At 31.8% G+C, this 15498-nt stretch overlaps 1 protein-coding gene across 1 annotated transcript; it reads right to left on the bottom strand.

Annotated features, from left to right (window-relative positions):
- Positions 1–9586: 9586 nt before the first annotated feature.
- LOC107951102 (DNA repair RAD52-like protein 1, mitochondrial) lies at positions 9587–13761 on the bottom strand. The gene is made up of 4 exons (XM_016886033.2): positions 13340–13761; positions 12484–12521; positions 12288–12382; positions 9587–9980 (listed from the first exon to the last, which is right to left on the bottom strand). Exons 1-4 carry the CDS (start codon positions 13585–13587, stop codon positions 9837–9839), a joined length of 525 nt encoding a protein of 174 aa, XP_016741522.1. The 5' UTR covers positions 13588–13761; the 3' UTR covers positions 9587–9836.
- Positions 13762–15498: the final 1737 nt, after the last annotated feature.

Here is a 15498-nt window from a genome sequence, read left to right as displayed (position 1 = left end):
TTTTCATACACTCTTATAAGCATGCCATAACATCAATTTAATAATAAAATAAGTTATTAAACTCTAGATTTGTGGTCTTGAGACCACTATTTCGACTAGCCCCAAATTCGGGCTGTTACAAAAAGTGAAAATAAAACAATGTTTTGTGACATGATATTCAAAAACAGGGACCAAATTGAATAAGTGGAGAAATATGAGAGACTAAATCAAAATTTTACCAAAAAAAGTGGTGATTCAATGGAGGAATTGTTGAAAATGATGAGGGGTAAAATATTCATTTCTCAAATATGATATTTATCATGAAATATCATGGTAATTATGGGTTGCATGTTAAGTTTTGATTAGATAAAATTATTTAATATTATTTTAGTAATATTTTATTAAATATATTTTATTAATATTTTAATTAATTAAAGTAAATATAAAAAGATGAATAAAATTCTTCATCTTTCCCATTTTTTTCCAACGACCATAAGAAATGAAGAAGAGAGAAACTTTCTTTTTTTTCTACAATTTAGTCCTTTTCCATAAAATTCACCTTTTTCTCTCAAAAATCTTGAGAATTTTCATAGCCACCAAAAATAAAAAGTGAAGTAGAAACCCTAGAGAGTTAGAATATCATCTTGAAAGAAAGAAATTGGAAACAGAACTGGAGAAAGTTGCAGAAAAGTGAAAAGATTAAAGAGACAAAGTAAGAAATTTAAATATTTTTTTATAGAATTTATGTTTAATTAAAGTAGAGACATAAGAGAGTAATTTTAGTGTGAGTTTTGATTATGTATTTGATGTACTCGTGAAATAGAAAAAGAGAAGAAATAGTGGAAGTGTTGGAAACAAAGTGAATATGATGACAAAAGTGAGGAAGGAAGAGAATTAAAGGCAAAATAGTGAAGTCCTATTAAAATCTAAGTATAAAATATGTGAAATTGTTATTTTAATAATTGTGTGGTTAATTTAAAAATGTTTTTGTTATTATTTAATTTGAAAGTAATTAAAATATAATAAAAATATCTATATAATTTAAATTTCAAAGTGAATTGATGTTGTGTAATGAAAGAATGGAACAAGGGGCTAAATTGAAAAGTTTATATGTAGAACAAAATAATAGGATAAATAGTTTAAATGAAATGTTAGAGGTGTTGGTAACTTAAATACAAAGTGATATTGAAGATATATATTATAGTGATTATGGAATTTCATACTGTTAAGGACTAAATTGTAAAATACATACAAAAGTGACTAAGTGTACTAAGACTTTGAAATAACACGCTCGAGTGATATGTATAGAAGTGAAGTGAATACCAAGTGAGAGTATGGTAATTAATGAACATATATGCTTGGTGATTAATGAACATATATGCTAGTAGGGATTAAATAGAGAAGATTGTAAAGTAAGTGAAGTGAAAATTATATAAAGAAGATTAGATAGCAAAGTGATCTACCACATTTTATTATAGCAAATTAAGATCTTTTCGACACTTCATGAGCTTGTTTTAGAGTGTTTTTATATGTTTTTATATAGTTTTTATTATCTTAAGTTCAAATTATGAAAAAATAAGTGTTTTTACACAATTTTGAGTAATGTCATGACCTAATGGGCCACTACGGGTCTAGGGATGATTTAACAGCTTAATTTAGTGTGTAGGACATTATTTCAAGGCTTAGAAGATGGAGGAAGATTGTAGAGTCGTGACACCAAGGACTGCTGTAGCGACACCATACTTCAAAGCCATATTATTCCCATTCAAAAGGCAGTGTCACGACACCCGTCCTGTGGTGTCGCGACTCTATGCAACGATTATAAATTTTAATTATGGGTATTTTAGTCCATACAATGTAATGTAATTAGATTTTTGGACTGCTAATTAACCCTAATTAGGTCAGAGCATAAACTCTATAAACAAGCATCTTTAGCCTCATTTTGGGGGCTTGGCCAAGTGAGGCACTTTGTTAATTTTAGATTTTTATTTCAATTTTTATTTTCTTTCAATTTAGTCCTTAAATAGTTTTTGTTCTTGTTTAACTTGGATTAGATTTCAATCCAAGCTTTTAGCTTAATAGTTTTTTGTTTATTTCTTTTTTGTTTCCAATCGCAACTAGAATTATCTTCCCAATTGTTAGAGAAAATTCTGATTTCGTGCACAAATTGACATCGAAACAGATTTATTTTCTTATTCCCTTCTTTTATTTAGTTTTTTTTTTGTATGTTGAAAATGAGTTTAGGGATTATTGCATCTAGATCCATGAGTGGCTAGTTTTCTTAGGGATATTAACGAACAAATGTGTGACTAATTAACGGATGACTTATGGTTTAAATCTGAGTTAATTGGTTTAAATTATGTGCGATTAAACTGTAGGAAGTCACGACCCTAGGCAATAATTTAGGATAAACGAGATTGAGAGATAAGTTCACCGAGTAAATCATAATTTATCCCGGTCAAGAAATTGAGGTCGAGAGATAAATGTATATTGGTTGATTAGTTAGTTAGTTAATTAATTAAAGGTTTAAAGGTAATAACTGGTTAATTAATAGCTATAACACACCTAACCTGTATCCGACACTGGAATAGGATTACAAGCATTACCAGAGTGTACATTTCAGAACTATCAAAAATTTTAAAACATTTCATTCATATCATCAATCATAGCAAAACCAATCAATAGGATACATATTGTCCCTTATACAAGCCCTTGAGGCCCTAAAAACACATTAGAAACAAATTGGGACTAAATTAGAAACATATAGAAAGTTTAGAGAAAAGATGAAAATTTACCAACTGCAGAGGTCACACGACCGTGTGTCCATGCCGTATGACTCACACGGCCAAGAGACATGCCCATGTCTTAGGTTGTGTAGGCATTCGAAATAGGGGTACACGGCCATGTACCAGTCCATGTCCATGCCCATGTAACTCACTGACTTGGGTCACACGGCCAAGCCACACACCCGTGTACCCTTCGAAATAACCTTACACGCCCATGTAAAACCTGACTTGCAACCCTTTGAAAACCATAAGGGACACACGGCCGTGTTATCTAGCTGTGTGTCACACACGGCTAAGACACACGCCCGTGTCTCTACCCGCGTGGACAAAAATAGGCTATTTTACAAACCATTTTTCTTACCCTTTTCAACATGTACCTATAATCCCTTTTGCACATATACATAAGCCCTCAAAAGGCACCAAAATCATGCTTAATCAAGCCAAACACATATGTTATAATAACATCTAACCAAGATGCCCAAAGGCACCTTAAATGACAACATTTAAAACATGTATAACCATGTACTCAATTTAGCCAAAATAATTGATTAAATTCTAACTAAGTTTGCAACATTACACAACATGTAAATCACTTACCAAAACATACCAGTTGGTACCAACTGTACCACATAATCATTAGCATCAAAATACATATATGTTTACTATGGCAAAACACCAATTCACAACAAGTTATATGTCATATCTAATATGCACATTCAACTACTTTTCTATCTACCATCATTCAACCATAACAAGTCATAAATCAACCATTTCAAGGCTACTTATATACACCTTATAATATATATCATTTTACCAATACAAGGCTCAAATGCAAACTAACCAAATATTCATTTCCACAACCAAAACACATGGGCTAACATTAGCCAAAATACCTATACATGCCATTATAACCTTAACCAAGATATCAAAATCTACCGATATAATCGTCGAATAGTGTGATAAATCTCCAACGAGCTTCCAACCTGATCGAGCTTCCGATAGTCTGTAAGTAAAGAAAAATAACTATATAAGCAATGAATGCTTAGTAAGCTCGTATAAACTTTAATCATATCTATCCATTTCATATATGAAATTTATATATATCAAGAATAATCATATACCGATACCACACGATTCATGAAACCAAATTCAACAACTCACAAATTGAATAATTCCACAGCATCACTTATACCTTCATCCCTAACAAAGTATGATTTTATAAAAACTTTAAATCTTTTTCAATTTTCTTCCTTTCGTTTGCATGTCATTACTTTCCATTACATTTACTTTCTTCAACTTAAATAATATCATCAATTTAATTCATCATTCTCTTTTCCATCACTCATTTCACACACATAATACACAAAACACAAGCATATCATTAACCATAGCCACAAGCTAGTGCATTTAAACATAGTTCTTTTAGAACTAATCACATTATAAATCATTTCATAAGAATTTGCATAATTTAAACCTTACCACTTTTTCGTGAGTACAAGCATATTTTCATTTGAGTACTTACCATTTCAATACAACTTATAAGTAAACATGATACCATTCGACCAACATCTTAGCACTTGCCTAAGCATCAAATAGCAACACACATTAGCGTACTTGAACATATTTCATATAAATTCAACATTGATAACCTTATTTTCTCAACATGTCACACTTGAGTTCATTACTCGTCTCAACTTATATAATTACCATGTATCAACATATCAAAGATATTCATATATATACATGTCATGATACATATCATTATCTTACCGTTTCATCATATACATATACCATCCAGTTCAATTTATCAATATATCATGTATCATCATTTCCATGTATTTCATGTATATACCTGTATTAGTTCGTATCGAACTCATATCGTCTCGTAATAGTACATTTCCCGTTGAACCACTTAAAATAATATCGGATACGAGGGAATCTCGCCCACTATATGCCAACACATGGTCGAAACCATCTGTATCTCATATCTCATATAGATGCTCACTCTCGAGCTATCACTAGGTCTGCTCACACAAGCTGACGGTTAAGACGTAACTGCACGGTACTGCTCACACAAGCTGACGAGAATTCGCAACACATGCCGAAAAACTTAACCACCAGTAGAACGTACGGACTAGCATCCAAAACACAATAACCCCTAATCACACGTCATTTGTATCCTTTCTAAGGTTCAAACGGGACTCGATAGCCGTCGTGCGCCGTTGAATTTCCCTCGTTTCATTATAAGTCAAATTGTATAATAATATATATACCAATTCATTTTCAATAAAATTTCATATAATAACATTCAATTTAATCAACAATATACATAGTATAATTCATACGAACTTACTTGGCTAAATTGCAGAAATACCAATGTTTAGGGGCATTTTGGTAATTTTTCATTTTCCTCAATTTTTCACCCGATCTTGATATGCAAGGAAATTAACTAGCTGAAATTTTCCAGCATCCACGGCTTCATTTTCTTTGCAAAATCGGTTGGATAAAGAAACAGGAAAAAAAATATGCGTCTTTTGTTTTATTTATTTTATCATTTATTATTTATTTACTAATTTAACCTTTAAACATTTAATAATTACACTAATGTCAAGCCATGCACATCCACTATCACCTTTAATGGTTTATTTACCATCTATGGACTTCCACTTTAAATTTATACAGCTATTTAATACCTTTAACTTATAGAACACAACTTTTGCACTTTACGCGATTCAGTCTTTTTTAATTAATTAACTATCGAAACGATAAAATTTTTCAATGAAACTTTAATACCACCTTAATTACATTCTATAAATATTTATAAAAATATTTACGACTCGGTTTATAGAAAATAAGGTCTCGATACCTCAATTTCTAAAACCACTTGACCTTAGGGTCATACCACTTGAACTTAATAAATCACTTATAAAACAAAAAATCACAATATAAAAAACCTTTTTAAAATCACAATTAACTCGTAAATATTAAATATAATATTTAAAAACTTACTTGTCAAATTTGGTGGCCCCGAAACCACTGTTTCTGATACCACTGAAAAATAGGCTGTTACGATAGCTAATTAGATAAAACACAATTCAGAAGTTAATTAGGAACACTGAAGTGAGTTAAACACTGAAGTGAGTTAATCTTATATTTTTTTAATTGGAATTAATTTCGATTCTTATTTGGTTGTCTTTCATTTTAGATAATTTATGTTATTTTGATTAATCACTTTTAATTTGGTTATTCGTAATATAATTTTAGATTAGTACTATTTAGCCCAATTAGTGTAGAAAATTATTTTAAGTTTAATTCAACCTCCATTGGGTACAATCCTCAGAATGCTTTCCGGATTATTTCATTGTAACATTCTTTCCTATATTACAATTTGACATGTATACTTGCGGACACCGCTGTTTCATTTTCATATCTTTTGCTGACATATTTTCTGCCCAGGCATCCGCACGTCTAGCAGCGGTCACAAAGTGACCAAAATTTGATTTGTGTAATAAAGAATTAACGAAGAGTTTTAATGAAGTGTTGATGGCAGTAAATTTCAATGCCAAGTGAAATTAAAGTGACATCTTAGTGGAGATTGAATTTTAGGAAATTAAGGACTAAGTTACATATGTGTAAAAGTGATAAGAGAAATATAACAATACTCTGATAGTGAATATGGAATATTATGAGTCAATGTGTTATATACTTTATGCGTCAAAGAAACACTACTATAGTGTTTATTGAAATTTTATAATAATGACTGAATTAAAAAGAATGAAAAAGTATATAAGTTTTGTTCTGAAATGTAAAAATGAAGCTAAATTTGATATATTTGCCCAAGTAGATAAGATGTGAATTAATGGGATATAGTTGGCATGCCATCATGAATCTTTCAACGCGTAAATTGAAAGTGGCATTTCGGTGCAATTGAAAGTGGCACTCCAGTGCAATTGACCGTGGCACTTTGGTGCAAATGAGTGATTGTTCCACATAGGAGAGTCTACTATGGGCAGAACAAAAAGTGTTAAGTGAATCATTAATGGATCAGTAAGTAAAATATGGTGAGATTATGAGTGAAAATATATGTTTAATGATTATTAAGATAAATTCATTATGTTATATTTAAATTATTGATAAGTTAAATTTAATTAAGGTAATGGTAAGTTTGATTCTTGATGTATTTACTAAGCTTTTATAAGCTTAACGTGTTATTTTTCAACGTGTAGGTGGTAGAGGCTCGAACTGAAGCTTTAGAGTGAAGATACAATCTCATCTCATCACATCACATCTCAAAACTTAGAAGAGGATATGGTTTTGATCTGTTGGTAACAAATTATGGTATGTACTTGGGTTTAAACAAAGTGTGTAAGATTTATAGTGGAAATACCTAATGAATTTTGATTGAGTTATATGTTCAATTATATAACGTTAAAAGTTGAAAATAAGCATATTAGAATACTTTATTGGGTAAATTGGTTGAAATGTGGTAGATCAGCATTGTTTAGGGTGTTAAGAATCGAAGCATAGAAATTTCATGAAAACAGAATGCACGTCGCGATGACGGACTTCTCATGTCGCAACAAGATCAAGTTAGTCAGTAACACCGCGGCGTGGAGCTCCCAACATTGCAACGTCAATTTGATAGTTTGAAACATTGTAAATTAGTCCTTGATTGACTGTAGACTATTAAATGAACTGTCGTAAGCTCATACATAATTTAGATATGAATTTAATTTTTTATAAGTGCAAAATGATTCTAACAACTTAAATCATATGATAAGTTGAATTGTGATTAATTTCCGTTGCTCCGACAACGAACGTGGCATCTCGATGCGTTGACCCGATGATCGGGTTGGGTATGTAGGTGTACAAATTGCCTCAGTTTAAGTTGCGATATCATGCTACTGCATTCGAGGTCGCAACATACATCACTTGGTGTCACGAGAATATTCCTTGTTTTGACTATTTTTACGTTTTACTCCCTAATTCATCATCAGATTGGTATGAGAGCTTTGTAAGCCGACTCTTGATGCGGATTTGAATAAATAATGTTCTAAAAAGTCTTTAACTTTTAATTATATGTATGATTTTCCTAGTTGAATATTGAAATGAAATCGTAGTTGCTTCGGTAACAAATGTGGCATCTCACATCTCAGATTCGACACGCAGGTCGGGAGTGGAGTGTTACAACTGCGTTGGCATTCCATTTGTTAAGATACTACGAGGTTGTTACGCTCGGTGATCCTTTAATAGTCTCATCTTTGAAGGTGAGTGTGCACCTGCTAAAAGCAGGTGACCAAGAGGATGAGGTGCCTGGGTGGTTAGTCACTGAGTGACCAATCAAGCAATAGAGGGTCATTTGAGCACTTGGGTAGGGAGAATATGCAAGTGTTGTAGGTCGGGAGGTAAACAAAAAATCATCTAAAGAAGTTTTCCTAATGTCTTCTCGTGACGTCACGTGTCGCACCTAGTGGGTGGTATAGCATAAATCAATTATATACCAATATAAATATTATGTTGAATTAAAATTTTAATCTGATATCAACCAAGGTTGTAGTGTAATAGAAAAAAACTCTAATGAAATGAAGTACAAAAATTCTGATTGGTTGTAGTGTAATAGAAAAAAACTCTAATGAAATGAAGTACAAAAATTCTGATTTTATGTAGCATAACGAGGAGACATATTCTAACACATAAAACTTCAGATTTGTTCTCTTATAACTACACATCTCCATTGGAAGGTTAACTCTCCTAAACATTTACAATTAGATACTCAACTAATTAATCTATTAACCAACTGTTAATCAACGGTAAAAAATAGCCAATTAAAAAGTATACATGTTTTAATGAGGTATTATCATTTTGCAAAATTTAAATAATCAATCGAAGTTACTTTATTTAATTTAGTATTTATAATGATTCAACAACTGATATAATTTATTATAACTTAAAAATAGACAACCTTGTTTCACCAAATAAAAAATAAAAAATAAAAAAATAGACAACCTTGCATGTCCAATTAGTTTTGTTTTGGTTTCTAAAAATAAATTTAGAAAACGAAAGTAAAAAGAAAAAAAAGAAAACCACTTTTAAAATTAAAGATAAACTAGAAAAGATAAAATTTTCATAAATTAAGTTTAAAATAAAATAAGAAATTTGAAGAAACAGGCAAAGAGATGCAAGTGATGAAAAAGAAAACAAAGCTTAATTGAAAATTTGCACTTTAAACAATTTTTTTTCTCAATTTGATACATAAACCTTTTTTCTTAAAACTAATTTTAGTGCCACATCAGCACTCATATGTTATTTTCTGTTTTTATAATTTTAATATTAATATTAATTTAAATTAATTATATTAATATTAAAAAAATTTACCACCCCTAGCCCCAACCCTCTCTGCTCATCAATAGCTTCACCTACTACTAGAGCTAAGCATGATGGCCACCCTCTAGAAACTAACCCCCCTTGAATCACAAATTTCTTTGCACTTTTAGCAACTGAAACATCACCCTTGTCGAGGTTGCCGAGAGGGAATAGGGTGGTGGAGATGAGGGAGTGGAAATATATATATTTTAATATTACTATAATTATTTTTAAATATAAAATTAAAAAATAACACAAGTGCTGATGTGACACGATCTAAATGGTCAATGGTTTTTTTTTAACGGTCTTAGATTTGAAGGTGATTAGGATGAGGGATGGTTTAAGTACCATTTCTAATAAAAAAACATTAGGTACCAAGTTAGGAAAAGAGGTATAAATTAGGATGCAATTTGTCATTTAAGCCAAAAAAAAAAAAGAAGAAAAGAAAGAATAATGGATTTAACCACAAGCCTCTAATCAATAGGCTTAAATTATATCAAAATTACCTACCAAGCAAAACAATGTTTGTTCATCGCCAAAATATGTTTCAACTTACCTCTCAGACAGAGACTCACTACTATCCAAACAAAATAATAGCAACATAATGCCATTTGAACCATACCTACCGCCAAAAGACAAATTTACCACAAGAGTCCCTTTACCCTTTCCATTTGATTGGAAAAGAAAAAGCAGCAGCCCCTTAGCTTTCTACAACAAATCCTCATGATAAAGATGAAGCCCGAGCCCAAAGCGAGCACAAGCTCGTCGAAATGCCATCGCTTCAGCCTTTTGTACAGGATCTCCATAACCAGGATCATCAACCGAAGCAGTCCCTGTAGACTCCCGATATATCTTGCACAATGATACAAGAATAAATACTTGAAGTCATCAGCTACTCTAGTCAGATATAATTATGCTAAAGAACAGAGAAGAAAATTTCATTATCAAATGCAATACATTTTAACAACTCTTCAATACTAAACGTCAAAGAACTCATGTGCATGAATATGTTCGATACTAAAAAATACCACATCCAGCAATAATGGAACTAAAAGGAAGTACGACAACAAATTAAAAATCACAATGCAAATGTAAGACATTCATATAATCTAGGATAATCTCAAAATAAGTTTACCAAGAGATTCATATTCTTTTGTTGTAAAGATGTCCAACTCTGTAAGCTTATTAGAAATACTACAGTCTAAGCATCAAACTTATCAAGTTCACATACTGCTCCCCGATTTAGGATTTTCAACTCTTAAACAAGCCAGCTGCAGGTTTTTCCCACCTACGACTAGGCAAGCCAACTACAAAATAATGTTCAAGCTAGGAACATAAATAGACTGTTTGCAAAAATAGCATCATCATAGAGATAAAACAATCCAAAGAAACATTTGTTTATGGCTTATGGAATTGAACCTGATCTTGTAAAGCACCAAAGAAAGTAAAATATGACTATAGAAGATTCAATGAACATGTCAATATGTCATTTTCAACTTGTACCACAATGAACAGTCACTAAGAGGTTTAACTTCCGTAAATTTATTCCATAACAAACGTGCCTTTGGTCTTCTTGTTCAAAAAAGGTTTACAGCTTGTCACCAAAAAAAAAAAGACGATAATCCTCTCAATATGTGAATGAGAACCAACTGTTTCTACCAATTGCATATTTAACCTGTAGTGTAGACCACACTTACCAACTTGGAAACAGGCAAGTATGGAGTGATCAATCCATTCTTTTAACTTTTAAACCTATATTGTCTTTCGATTGTGAATTTGTATTTTCGAATAAATTAAGAAGTAGAAGAAAATCAAAACTATATCACAAGAGAGAAAAGTTCAGTAAGACTGTGTAGCTCACTCTTGCAATCACAATTCCATCCTTTTTCCACTCATTGAAGAGCAAAAATCTCATCCCTCCTTTGTTTATATACAGGTAAGGCAGCCTCATCAATAATATTGTTGATTATTATATCCTCTAACAAGATGCTTTTTTTTTCAATTGTTTTTCTCTATGGTTCAATTTAAAGCTTGGTCGTTGTTAAACTAAAGTATGATATTAGGGCTTAAGTAAAATAATTGAAGAAATGAATGAATGACAGTGTCTTAAAGCATATTGGTGTGCTTGTGGTTGGTATGGTATTTTGAAGAACTATAAGAGTCAAGCTAAGAACCAGTTTTTTCTTTCCCAGATATCTAGGCATTGTCTCATTGATGGAAGGTATAGTAGAAATTGACTAATAATAATAATAATAATAATAATAATAATAATAATAGCAGTCTACAGAATAGTAGAATTATGCATTTTATTGTTTAGAAAAGAATCCCGTTTATAATTCTTCAAAGGCTTTTTTTCTTTTTTGCCTCAAAAAACATTTCCCTTTCCTTTTGCTTTTGCTTCTGAAAGCAAAAATGCAAGTGGAAAAGCAACAATCAAATGCAATGCATGCAATGATTGTGTTAGTCTTACCCATAAAAATGATACTGTTGCTCGTTTGATTTTAAAATTCCCGTTTTTAACCCTTAATAACTTTCCATTGTAAGCTAATAGAATTCATTAGTTGAAAAGTAACTACTAAGTCAATTGCTGAAAGATCCTAGGTTAGAATTTAAATGATAATTATCCAAATAATCTATAAATGAGCATTTTTTATTTTCTTTATGGTCAAGATGAGGCAGTGGTCTTAAAGCAAATAATTAGTAAGCATCCTGTCATTAATTTCTTCAATTATTTTACTTCAGTCCAAATGTCAAACTTTAGTTTAACTACAATAACCTACTTCTAAATGGTGATAGCAAAAGAGAAGTAAGGCCAAAACTCTATCATAGAGGAAAAGAATAGAAAAAAAAATAGTAAGCATCCTGTTAGAGGATAAACTAATCAACAATATTATTGATGAGGCTCCATTACTATTGGTCATAAAGCAACTTAAAATAAACGGCTGATCTTTCCATCTTTATCTACCACAAAACCAAGTAAACCATGTTCACTGAATTCAGCCAAAATGAAAAAAAAAACTTAAATAAGAAGATGACAACGTAAGAAGCATTTGGAAAGCAACTTAGTAGCAAGATTAACGAGGAAGCATGCATGTGAACTAACAAACATAAGTTCACAGGATGCATGTCATAGCATGAATCATAAAATAGATCAGATACCTCAGCATCCGTCCCATAGAGTGTTACACGATAGACGACTGATACAGACTTCCCGTCAGCAGAATAAGTAATATTGCGAACCTCACCAGACCATTCTGTACAATAGGTGGTACACTAAAGAATTTTAGTCATAAAATCTCAGTAAGCCGTAAGAAATGAAATTCCTCCAGCCAGAATAATTCCATCTTAACCATACCTGGAGCATGCAGGTTCATAATCCGATTCACAATATGCCTGAAAAGAGAAAAAAGTAATGATAAGAAACCGAGTAAACAAAAACCATTGTTACTAGAACGCCAAATGAGACCAAAAATTGACAAGAGAAAACTGATGAAAATGCCGACTTGTGAAGACCTACAATGGTAAGAAAAAAGAAGGAAAAGTTCTTTTCTCAGAGTAGTGCTAGCAGATTCCATGTATCAAATACGAAGCATGGTACAGAAGCAAAAATCATAGCCAGCAGCAGTTCTATGCTTCCAAAATCAAGTGCATAAAAAGTTAAATCCCACAGCATATGTATGCACTAAGCATCTGCATTAAATTAAGCTTACTGATTACAGTTTTTATTATAATGTTCAAGGTTTGCCACGAATTACATCTTGTCTCTAAAATAACAAAGAGCATATGTGGAACAATAATTTTGTTGGTTTCATTTGAACTCAGCAATTTGCTCAGTCAACAGGTGAACAAACAAGTGCTTCATTTTTGCTGCAAAGTTCATTATCGTTCCTTCTAGAGTCCATGCTCCAAGCACTAAACCCTAAACCTAAAACTTCCGTAGATAAATTGCAGTAATCGTTTTTATACTCCTCGTCTCGTAGCTAAATTGCAAGTAAAACTTCTCATTTTCATAGGCTTTTTGTTACAAGCACCCATTGGATTTTATTTGTTAATCACAGCCTTTCAATTATGTGTCTTTCAAACAACATTTAAATCAGAAGCAGATTTAGTAGCACTCGGTGATTTACAGGCATAAAACCACTAGATACTTAACACACATTTAAAAAAAAACACACAAATTTTAGTAAATAAAAGAGAGAAGATGATAGGACCAGGGGATATATTTGATATTGAAGCCATCTTCGGTACGGAGCCTGACAAGGGAGTCTGGGACTTTTTTATTGAGTTCTTTGAGAATGTCGGCGAGCGGCCTGCTGATTCCTGCAGTGGGGATGGCGTCGTCGTCGTCCGACTTTGTTGAGAAGGATACTAGTCGTACAAGTGAGGACAAAGATTTCGTCAAAGGAGAACGTGTCAAGGGAAACGCGGCAAGGGTTTTAATCGCCATTGAAGAAGCCATTTGCCTTTCCTTTTCCTCAAACTCCACAAACTCAGAGACAGCGCGGCAAAGTCTAAAGTCCAAAGCCGTTTCCAAATTTTGATTTTCTACTAATTCTGTCTGCTAGAGACAGAAAAAGATGAATAGGTATGGGTCCTGAATTTTGGCTCAGTGTAATTTACTTGTAGGAACTCTTCGGCTTTTAACGTAAAATTGGAAAGATGAAAATTTAAAGGTAAAAAAATGGACAGATGAAATTATAATTTTTTTCATAATTGTGCTTAATAGGAAAAAAAATCATTTCATTATTTGGTAGAATTAGGATATAAAATAAAACATCTAAAAAAAATACATACTTTTGAATTAAAGTACATATATTTTTTATTTCTCTCCTCTTTTTATTCCATTTTTATGTACTATTATAGAAAATAGTTATCTCTCTTATTTCATTCTCTCTCACTTTTCTTGATAACCAAATACCATCAAAATTTAAATTTAATGTAGGTTTGAATGGACGGTACTTTTACATGTTGTTAGTGTAAAAACAACGGTGACGATGAGATTAGATATTGTAGCGTGAGATAAAAAGTAAGTTAAACGCGTCACGCCGCCATCCAAACTCACATTTACTTTCTTTCCACATTTTCATTCTCTACTCTCTTTTTTCCTTTTCAATTTTCCACTCAACTAACCACAACCTTAATGTATTCTTATTTTTTTGTTGAAATAAAAAAATTTTCAATTTCATCACTATCATTATAGAAATTGATTTTTTTTCACTACTCTTTTAGGTATGTAAGTAAATGATTATATTGATTGATTTTTTTTGTTTGACTTGTAACACTTGTCTGGGTACCAAATGTCACAATTAACCCGAATAACTTAACAAATTTTCTAACCTGATTTACTTACAGATTTAGACAATACTAATTTTTATATATGTATCATTGTTATCATTCAAACCCTATGCAAATCCATGGATATTAGATTTTCAATTAGATTATATACATTATAGGACCAAACTTTTACAATCATTCGTCCTTTTTAAACACAAATGATTATTTACAAATTTCAACTTAAGACTTTACTACGACTAAACTAAATTAATCCTCGAGGCATGGTGTCTAAGAGTACCCTTCTATATGCACGATACAGTTATGGCACTATTCGTGTAAGTATGATGGTGTCTAACCTGGTCTCTCCATGCAAACCTTAAGTCAATCCTTAATCCTACAATACAAGCAGTGAAATCGTAAGTAAAATGAACTTTGTGAAATTCTGCACAATGTTAGTCATAAAAGACTCAATTTCTTATTTGATATCAAGAGTAAATGTTCAAAATTAAGACTCCCTGGTTGTCTTAGAGGATTTCGCAGTTTGACTGGCAAGGTTGATGCTTATGCGTCCTTTGTACTAAACAATGGTAGGCATATCAGCTGACTTCAACATCGGTGTACTCTTTTAAGAAATCTTACGCTAGGACTTAACCTCGTCCGGTTCTATCTCTGACTTCCATTTTACCTTTCCTGGATTTCCCCTTAAGGTAACCATATATGCGTGTATATGGTTCGTGACTACTTTCGCTAATGGTAGACTTACAATCGTCTTCGCCATATTAGATGATGTAACAGCCTATTTTCAGTGAAATTGGAACAGTGGTTTCAGGACCACAAATCTGACCCGGAAAGAAAATTTATTTTAATATTATTGCATGATTTGCATTATGATAGAAATGTCATATGAAAATTTGGATAAGAAATTTTTACCAATTTTGTGCTTAATTACGGAAATGACCAAATTGCATAAAATGTAAAAGTTGAATTAGAAGGATTAAATAGCTATGGAATTTAAAACTTGAGGTCCTTATATGGTAATTAGACCATTAAAGAAAAATTAGTAGATATTTTTGGTGAATCATCCATGGAAAAATTA

This window comes from Gossypium hirsutum, chromosome A02 (genome assembly GCF_007990345.1).
Source record: "Gossypium hirsutum isolate 1008001.06 chromosome A02, Gossypium_hirsutum_v2.1, whole genome shotgun sequence".
NCBI lineage: Eukaryota > Viridiplantae > Streptophyta > Magnoliopsida > Malvales > Malvaceae > Gossypium > Gossypium hirsutum.
The sequence above is the reverse complement of the archived record's forward strand: the minus strand, read 5'-3'. Positions and strand labels throughout refer to the sequence as shown.